The 9,463-nt window shown below is 49.2% G+C and overlaps 1 protein-coding gene across 2 annotated transcripts in view; it reads right to left on the minus strand.

The window, feature by feature from the left end:
- OPTC (opticin) overlaps positions 1 to 9,247 on the minus strand; it is a 13,281-nt gene extending 4,034 nt beyond the window's left edge. The window contains exons 1-6 of one of the 2 annotated variants that reach the window (XM_012806641.1): positions 9,017 to 9,247; positions 8,063 to 8,198; positions 6,359 to 6,517; positions 5,084 to 5,286; positions 2,914 to 3,009; positions 2,023 to 2,217 (exon numbers count right to left, since the gene is read on the minus strand). In XM_012806641.1, coding sequence (XP_012662095.1) covers positions 2,047 to 2,217; positions 2,914 to 3,009; positions 5,084 to 5,286; positions 6,359 to 6,517; positions 8,063 to 8,198; positions 9,017 to 9,247 — 996 coding nt within the window. In that variant the 3' untranslated portion in view covers positions 2,023 to 2,046. Of the gene's footprint in view, positions 1 to 1,973; positions 2,218 to 2,913; positions 3,010 to 5,083; positions 5,287 to 6,358; positions 6,518 to 8,062; positions 8,199 to 9,016 lie in introns of those variants that run through there. The other variant, XM_003792252.2, reaches the window with a different exon arrangement.
- Positions 9,248 to 9,463: the final 216 nt, after the last annotated feature.

A 9,463-nucleotide genomic window follows, 5' to 3' on the forward strand; every position in this document is an offset into this window, starting at 1 on the left:
ATTGGAACCCACCACCTTAGGTGTATGTGGCTGGCGCCTTAGCCACTTAAGCCACAGGTGTTGAGCCAGGAGAGAGGCTCTTGTGAGCTCTTGTGGTCCTCTGTACATCCCTTTTATGGCACATATCATGAGGTGAATAGCATAGTTATTTGTGTGATTGCTTATTTAACACCTGTCTTCCATACCAGACCCTAAACTCCAGGAGGAAAAGGAATCCATTTCTGTTGCACATCATATCACCAGCACGTAGCAGGTAAGTACTAAAGTGATTACCTCACCTCTCTAAAGCCTGAATGGATACGTGCTACCAAGCACCATCCAATATATCCCCATTGCCCAACATCTCCTTAAAGAGTCAGGGAAAGGTAGCATCTCCCCTCCCTTATAATTCAAGGAATATCATTAGCTACATAATAGTTGCCCTTCTTCCCATCCTCCCAGCTCAGCAGCCCCACCCAGGATCCAAATGCCGGCAGGTGAGTAACAGCATATTTATTTATTTATCTTTGCACAAGGCTGCCCTCTTGTGGTTGAACATGCAGGAGCGCCTAGGAAGGCTAGAAATCCCATGCTCAGAGACTGGCCTGTGAGCCAGGGAATAGGCAAGGGCTGCAAGAAGCATATCAGATGAAGATTCATGTAAGTTTTCTATCCTTATGAATGGTTCCCTCCAAATCTAACAGGAGGCCACAGCCTAGGACAGGTGTCCGCATGCAGCCCGCCTAGGACATTTATCCAGCCCGTGTTTTTGACATTGCTGCCTGTCCTTCTTAGCAGCTGACTCGTCCCAGGGCCCGCTGTCTGGCCCTCCAATGATCTGGTCTGAGAGACAGTGAACTGGCCCCCTGTTTAAAAAGTTTTTAGGACCCCTGGCCTAGGAAGAGCAAGAAATAAAGGAATGCCCCCTAGAAACCCACCTCACCCCAGAAGGGTGGTATGGAGGTAGCAGAGAGCTAGTTTAAATAGCAATTCTTTCTCCTCAGTGATGTGCTGGTAACCATTTAACAATCAGCTGTCTAAAAAAAAATCCTGATTTGTCATATTTATCCATTTTTTTTTTTTTGAGACAGAGTCTCACTTTGTTGCCCTCGGTAGACACTTTGTGCCATGGCGTCACAGCTCACAGCAGCCTCAAACTCTTGGGCTCAAGCAATTCCCTTGCCACAGCCTTCTGAGTAGCTGGGACTACAGGCGCCTGCCACAACGCCCAGCTATTTTTTGAGACAAGGTCTCGCTCTGGCTCAGGCTGTTCTTGAACCTGAGAGCTCAGGCAATCCACCCGCCTTGGCCTCACATTTATCCATTTCTGACCTACCATGGACAATTTTTAACGACCAATGTGATGTCACTGAACAAGGAGTTGGGAAGAGGTGCCTAGCAGCACACCACTGTATGTAGAATTTCCACCTTACAGACTCCGTGGACACAAATAGCTTCCGAGAACGCGGTCCATAGTAAAATACAGTGAAATAATTGGGAAGTGACGAGTTTTGAGTATGCATTATATTTGTTTTCAGTATAATGTACTTAATTGCAAGTTCATATAATTTAATTTTTCATGGCTGTGTTTAACAACTCACTTGAAAAATTCTGGAATATTAAATAATTGGTCTCTGCGAGCCTAGTGGTAAGAGCTGGCCCCAGCATATCGCTGCTTCCCTCCCCCACCCCCGTTCTTTCCTCATTCCTTCTCTTCTTCTCTTCCTCTTTCATAGCCTTCCTCACATTCTGTGTGGGCAGGAGGGATGGGGAATATGGGAAAGACCTTTGCTATTTTCTGAGCCAGGGCTATAGGTGTTAAGGAAAGAGAATGGAGAAACACAAATACATTATATTGAAAACAAATATATTGAAACACAAATTTGGCTACGGAAGGATATTTCAGCATGAATGTGTGTGTGAGTTGGGTGTGTGTGATTTTTGCAACTGGATCACGAGGCTGATTAATGTCGGGACTAAAGAGCACTCAGAGATCGGGGACTGGGCTCTGTGGCCTGCAGCTGGTCCTTGTGGGGCTCTCACCTGGGATGAGTGGCAGGGTCAGCACTAGGTAAAGCGGCCTATGGGGAGCCGAGGCAGGCAGAAGTAGGCGCCGGGGAAGAAGCTGAGGTTGATCGGGTTACCATCCAGGCGGATGTCTTCCAACAGCCTGCGAGTGTATCTGTGCTCCTCGGGGTCACAGAAGGTGTCTCTCTGCATGGTCTCTATCCTGTTATTCTGGAAAGGACACAGGGCAGCGAGCCCCACTGGAGGATCTGCCCTTAGCCAGCACGGAAGGCACTCCTTTGTGCAGCCGGAGAAACTGAAGGCCCATAGGGTCAAGGTCATACACAAGGGTGAGAGGAGGAGACCCACAGGAGATGGATGGAGAGAGAGGGCAGAGATTAAGAGGAATGAGGGGATGGGGAGGAGAGAGGAAGGAGTTGAGGACTAAAGAGAAGGAGGAAGTGGACAGACAGAGGGTAGGAAAATGAAAGAAGGAAAAGCAGCTGGGCAAGACGAAAGACATGGGGGCGGGGAAGTGTTTTAAAAAGAAATCGAGAAAATTAAACTGGGGCCATGGACAATTAGCTATAGCAGTGTCTTTTTTTTTTTTTAATCTCACTGCTCACTTGAACCTGTAGTTAAACTTCCATGCCACACTTAAATTACGTCAATCAAAAAAAAAAAAAGAGTAAAAAAAAGGAATATACTTACTGTGCTTTGAACTTCTTTTGAAAATAATCTAATGAATGATCTTTACAATTTGTGTGGCACACTTAAGATCCTCTCACAGCACACTGTTGAAAATCACTGATCTAAAGGATAATAAAGGAGACCCCACCACTGCCCAAGCCTTACTCTGCGACCTGGCCCTGTTGTTTATTAACTTCTGTCCTCTGCGGCTGCCCGCCTTCCGGTGTGGCTCCTCACCTGCAGGTGCAGCAAGCGCAGGCTCAGGGGGAAAGGCCCGGGGATGGACTCCAGCAGGTTGTCTGCCAGGAAGAGGAACTGCAGCTTCTCCATCACCTGTGCCGAACACAAAGAGGTGGGGGCGGGGGGGGGGGCGGATCTTGTGGGACCTTGGCCCCGAGGAGCTGCTGGTGAGGTCAGATGCTTGGTGGCCTCATTCATTAACTCAGGGTTTCTTTTAGCCTTTGCACCAGGCTGGGTGCTGCAGGAGATGCAGGCCTTTAAGGAGCGTATAGAAACTAACTCCAACTGGATGCAGAAGGAAGCCTTTGTGCTGCAGGCAGCTGGAGCTTAAAGAGCTAGTCAGTGGTTAATGACACCTGGGAGGTGCCTGGGTGGGGCAGGGAGAGTGTAGAAGGGAGGACCAGGGGACACTTCAGCTCAGCTTCAAGTTCTCTGCTGTCAGAGGGATTTTCCCCAAGGAAAAGTCTCCAAACACCAAACCTGGAGCAGAGGCAGAGAGTACCCTCGTGGGACTCCAGACCAGCAGAATGAGGACAGGCACACAGAGGCAAAGTGGGCATGTGACTGGGGGTGCTCAGAGTCGGGTGGATTACTCAGAGGAGGTTTCAGGAAGACATCAGCCTTTGGGGGTGCTCAGAGAGCAGTGAGGAATAACAGCTGCCAGCTATGAAGCATCTACTAGATATACTTCATCTTCCTGTGCCCTTTGTAATACTGTCTATTTAATCTTCTAGCAACTGTGTCAACTAGGTATTATTACCCTAATTTTGCAGATGAGAAAACAAGATGAGACAGATTAGGTGACCCTCCCACAAACCCAGGTCTCTGGTTCCAAAGCCCATGCCTTATCCTGGACTAAGAAAATAGCCCTGAGTCAAGGCAAAGCAGCAGCTCCCACGGTGGAGATAGCTGGGCTGTGTCTCAGGCTGGAGCAGCCGGGGACTTCAATGATCACGAATTCCCAGTTCTTCACTCAGACATGGGAACTCTGAGGCCTGAGGTCTCATAGTAGGTTTCTGATTCCTAGCCCAGTGCTCTCCCCATCACAGCAGTGGTATTAACACTATGCTCCCTAAAAACCCCTTTAGGACCACTGCAGACAGGGGGAGACCGAGAGGGTGGAAGGTATTTTGCAGGGGGTTGCAGGGAAGAGCACGTAGGCATAACTTCTGAGCCCTCACGCTGTTTCAAAAAGGCAGCTCTGATTCGATTTATTTGATGCTTCTAAATTTGAATTAGTCCATGAAAAAGATTCTACTACTTGAGAGAGAGAGAAAGTGGGAGAGAGAGACAGACAGACAGGGCATGTGTGTGCTCAAAAGTCCACAGGAAGGAGCTGAAGCCTGAAAGAGGGAGCAATGGGTCTGTCACAGCCACACCTCACTACTGAGGCAGCGTGCTAGGTCTCACCCCACTTCTTCACTGAATCACACCCACAGCTCTTCCTGGCTCTGTAGGATGGACAAGGGCTACTGTGTCCTATAACTTAGCCCTTGCCATCGGAACTAGCCAGCCAATGACCAATGAGAATCTCTTGAGAATTTGATCATGGAAAGATCATGTATTATTCAAAGGTAAGTTTGGGAGATAAAAGGATATCTAGAGTTGGGCTGCAGTCAGCTCTATTGCAAGCCAAAGTCACAGGTAAGCCAGCGTTTCAGGGAGTAGAAGCTATGAGTATGCCGGGGACACTGGTGTACAGAGAAGTGAATGAAGCAGATGCGCAGAAAGAAACCAAGAGACCATGTGCCCCAAAGAAGGAGAGAAAGAGATGTTGACTGTGGTTTCTCATCCCCATTCCTAGTACAAGTTGAACATCCCAAATCCAAAAGTTTGAAATCCTAAGTACACTAAAACCTGAAACTTTCTAAGCATTTAATATGACACTCAAAGGAAATACTCATTGATAACAGGCCCGTGAGGCCTGATGGTGCTGTGTTTCTCGTTCACGCAGGTTCTTGGGATGACCTGCTATAAAACATCAGAATCAGATTCTTGCAACCCAAAGAATCTTAATAAACAACAAATGCTAAAGAATGAAAAAATGGAGTTTGATTTTTATACCCCATGACAGGGTTGGAGCAGGAAACCCCATGAGGGCATGGTGTGTGGGTGGAGGTGAGGGAGGCCAGCAGTGGCAGATGATGGACACAAGGCCCTGACTCACCCTGAAAGTGTCCCGCTGTATCCCTGAGCTCTGCAGCCGATTCAGGCGGACATCTAGGAACTCTATGCCACGAGGAAGCACCGGCAGAGCCGCCAGCTGGTTCCCTGGGAGGATCAGATCCCGAAGGGCGGGCAGCATGCGGAAAGCGTTGTTATCGATGGAGGAGATAGAGTTGCTAGAGAGGTCAATCCTCTTCAGTTTTGCTGAGGGACGTTGAGGATGAACAAAGAGAGATACCAGAACACACCATCTTTCCTTGTCCCCTGTCGAACCTGACTCCATACCTTGCTCCATTCCTCTCAAGATTAGGGAATTCTAACCAATTCCCCACCTGCACTAGGTCCAAACCAGAGGAAATAACATCATAAATCAGGACTCCTGGAAAAGCCCCAGATTCCTCAGTACCTTGCCCTGGAGTTCTTCCTGTGTGGTGGCTGCCCACCTTGGATTGGTTGGAAGAAATCTCTTGAGAGCAAGAACCAACAGGCCCAGGAACCCCTGGACCCCTTCCACTTCCACTCCTTAGTTTACACAAAGGGCACTGAGGCCTCGAAACGCTGCGGGCGAGCACTAGTAGTATCTGGGTTAGAGCCCAGGCCTCCCGTCTCAATCAGGGCATAAGGCATTAAGAAGCAAAACACACAGCTATGTAAATAGCATCAGTTAGATTTAAGATAGTTCTGTCCAGGGGCCTGCTGGTCTCAAAACCATATTTGCTGGGACATTCTGAAAATGCTAGCTTGATCATACCTTCCCTTCCCAGTTTCCCAGGCCTTTTTTTCTTTTAACAGAGTCTCACTCTATTGTCCTGGATAGAATGCCATGGCATCATACCTCACAGCAACCTCAAACTCCTGGGCTCAAGCAATCCTCTTGCCCCAGTCTTCTGAGTAGCTGGGATTACAGTTGCCCACCACAATGCTCAGCTATTTTCAATAGAGATGAGGTCTCGCTCTTGCTTAGGCTGGTCTCGAACTGCTAAGCTCAAGTAATCCACCCACCTCAGCCTCTCAGAGTGAGAGGGGTGAGCCACCTTGCCTGGCCCAGCCTGCTTCCCAGAACTTTTGGGAGATAAAATAAGAACAGGTCATTTTAACCATTTAAACTCTTCAAGGAAAGGAATTAGAGAGGCTTGGGGCCTTTTCACTTTGATAGCTGAAGAAACTGAGAGCCAATAGGGTCTGGTGACTATTCACCTGGCTGGACGGCAAGGGAAGGACTTTGGTGGTTCCCTCTTCCTGGCCCCCTCTCCAGTTTTCTCAGGGTAATACATACTCAGCCCTTCAAAGGCTCCAGCCCTGATATGGCGGATGCGGTTGAAGCGGGCATACAGGTAGGCAGTTGTCTGGGGGAGAGGTGGAAGTTCCTCTAGGTCAATGTCATCACAGTACACAGAGGAACCAAGGCACACGCAGACCAGACAGGTGGGCAGACCTGGCTCAGAACAAAGGGAAAGAGATCACTTCAGCTTCTGGAGCCAATGACCCTTGCCCCAAGGAGTGTCTAAGCTATGGTCATTGGTGTCCTGTTGATAACCTATGGGTTGCTGCCCAGAACCAACAGACACTATGTATCCAAACAGTGCTGTTGGCAGTTCCCAGCTTGTCACTCCACTCTCAACCTCAGAGAAGCAGGTTCACCCTCAGTTACTACCAGTCTGAGTCTATTTGTGCTTTCATCAGATCCCGGTCCTTGTGTACATTTTTCTGTACTTTTGTGGATATTTCTAGTTCTCTTTTCCATAGAGTTCCACTCTGGTCTCAAAAAGTACAGCAAAGATGAAATAGAGCCAGAATTAAGTGGAATGGCCAGTGGTTGCTGGCTCTGCTACCTGCCTTGTGGGAAAGAAATTAGATATGTTTTGTGTGGCTCCAAGAAACATAACAGAACCAAGGTGGAGTGGACAGTGCCTGCCCAGTATCCATTGACCTTTCTTATAGCATCAGCATTCCAGTTTTCCACTGGGAAACAGCCCTCCCTGTTCTTAGTTCATGACACTATCTCTGTATCCAATGGTCATAAGACTTAGGCCAGGACTTCAAGACAGACTGGGAAGACTTTATTGGCTTATACAAGTAATAGTGTAGGTGGTTTCTGTTATTTGCTATTACAAGGTACAGAGATTACTGAGAGACTATTATCAGCTCAATTCAAGAAAGAATGATGGTAGCAGCGACACAGCCCCAAAATTGAAGGGCGGCTCTTCTCTGCTAGCAGTGACCAGAAGTAGGTGGGGAGGGATGTAGGGAAGCAGGTGGCAACACCTACTTCTTTTCTTAAGGCCTTGAATGGCTGTTTAGCTGAGGCTCATTATGGTCTCTTTGAGCCCAAGACCATAACTCTGAGGGGTCATGGGTCCCTGATTGAATGTTTCTCTGCTGATGCCCCAATACCCAAGGTCCATCTAAGGCAAACATCCTAAGGCAAGCAAATGCAGAATGAACTACATCCTTCCTGTGCCCAACCTTCTGATTCCCAGCAGAGTGCCAAGCCCTGGCTGTCATGGGTGCCAGCTCCCAGGCTCCAGGGTGGGGGTCATTGGGGAAGGAAAGAGAGTTGTTAAGGAGGGAATTTGAAGCTGAAAGCAGTGTGACTGCTTCATTTGCTTCTATGCCAAATGACAGCCACAAAGTTATTTATTCTTCTCTACAGGCTTTTAATTGTCTCTAATCTAATTACCACTCAACCTGCTCCCCCAGTGATGCAATTAATTAAGGTAGGGTGGCTTTGCTAGGGCATAAGGGAGTTCTTGCATTTTTTTTTTGCTTCCTACTCAATTTGTGCATTCAGGCAAAAGTCTTAGAAACAACCGGCCTCTGCCTTTGATTTTTCCTTCCTGTTTTTCCTGGGGCTATTTCCCCTTCTCTCCCTGTTGGCAAGGGTAGCCCTGACCACATTCCACTTTGGCACCCTTTGGTCCTGGGTCACAGCTGCTTGGCCTATGACCTGTGGGTATTGTGACCATGTGACTGCACTTACCGTGGTTGGCCAGGGAGCCCAGGAGGCCCAGTGTAGTAGGCCTGGTCATCAGGGGGTTTGTAGAGGGTAGCCTTGGAGCTGTGGAGCTCTTGGTGGGACTGATCCTGTTTGAAGGAGCCAGGCTAGTCACCTTATCCTGGAGGACATAGCACATAGTTCATAGCAGGCCAGCTTTTTCATATGAGGGACTTAACTGGGAAGTCCAACTCTGAGAAGTTTCCTAAGAGGACTTAACTGGGAAGTCCAACTCTGGGAACCTCAGTGACCAATTTCAAACTTGGAAAGAATCACATGGTGGGGGGGGGGCAGATAGCAGAGAGAGTGAGCAAGGAGGGGACCTTGAAGAGCATCAGACCCAGAATCTTTGTTACATGGAGGAAGAACTTGAGGTCCCAGGAGGGAAGGGACCAGTGTCATAGAGCCAGCGGGTGGTAAAGGCAGAGCTGGAACCCAAGTGTCTGGACTTCTCAGGCAGGACTTCTCTTCCCTTGCTCCACACTGACCAAGCTCACATGGCCCACGTGGCAAACAAGCAGGGCTGCAGGGCTTGTGATCCCTACTGCCCAGGTCAGGCCTGCGAAGGCCATGAGAGGTCAGGGGTGGAACCTCAGACTGGAGGACAGTCTTAGAACAGAGATGGCATCTCCTTTTCCAGGGAGAATATGAAGACATTGCTGACCCACACCCTGGTAAGCCATGGTTGAGGGTCTGGCTTGATGGCTTGGAGTCCCACCAAGTTTGCCACTAAGAAACGAGGAAATCTCAGGTTTGTATCCTCTTTCTTAGTATTGTCTAAGTGACAAGTTCCTGTGAGGGACAAGATTTTGCACCAGAGAGAGAGAGAGGTAGAAGATTGAGGCCCTTGCATTAGGGGCCGGTGGAGAGGGGTCAGGGATTCCCAGCTTCTTCCCGGGAGCACAGTGGGGAACACAGTTAGTCTGCTGTGTCCCTCACCTCTGGGAGCTGGTCTCCGTAGTCTGTGAGCTGCTCATAATCACTCAGGTCAAAGACCTCACCGTAGTTTTCTGGGCTCAGGACATAGTTCCCCATGGGTGGAGCTGGGTAAAAATCACCTTCTCTGAGTGTCTGCTCTTCTCTCTTCTTCCTCTCCTCCTTTGGGAGAAAAGCTGTCCCTGCCTCCAGTGCCACCAGGGCCATCAGGCTCAAGAAAGCCAGGAGTCTCATGGGGTCCTGAGGGTGACAGGAGGAAGGGCGGCTGGCTGGGGGCAGGCTCTCCAGAGTGTTGTGGGAATGGCCCACACTTGCCCCATTCCTCATCCCCACACTGGCAGATTCTATGACCCTTATCACTAGGGTGACCAGATTTTAACATCGGTAAGGCAGGACAACATGGCCCGGGGGCAGGGGAGGGGTTGGGGGCAGGGCAGGGGACAGGGGCAG

The sequence above is a fragment of the Otolemur garnettii genome, unplaced genomic scaffold (genome assembly GCF_000181295.1).
Source record: "Otolemur garnettii isolate 467f Iridium unplaced genomic scaffold, OtoGar3 scaffold00055, whole genome shotgun sequence".
NCBI lineage: Eukaryota > Metazoa > Chordata > Mammalia > Primates > Galagidae > Otolemur > Otolemur garnettii.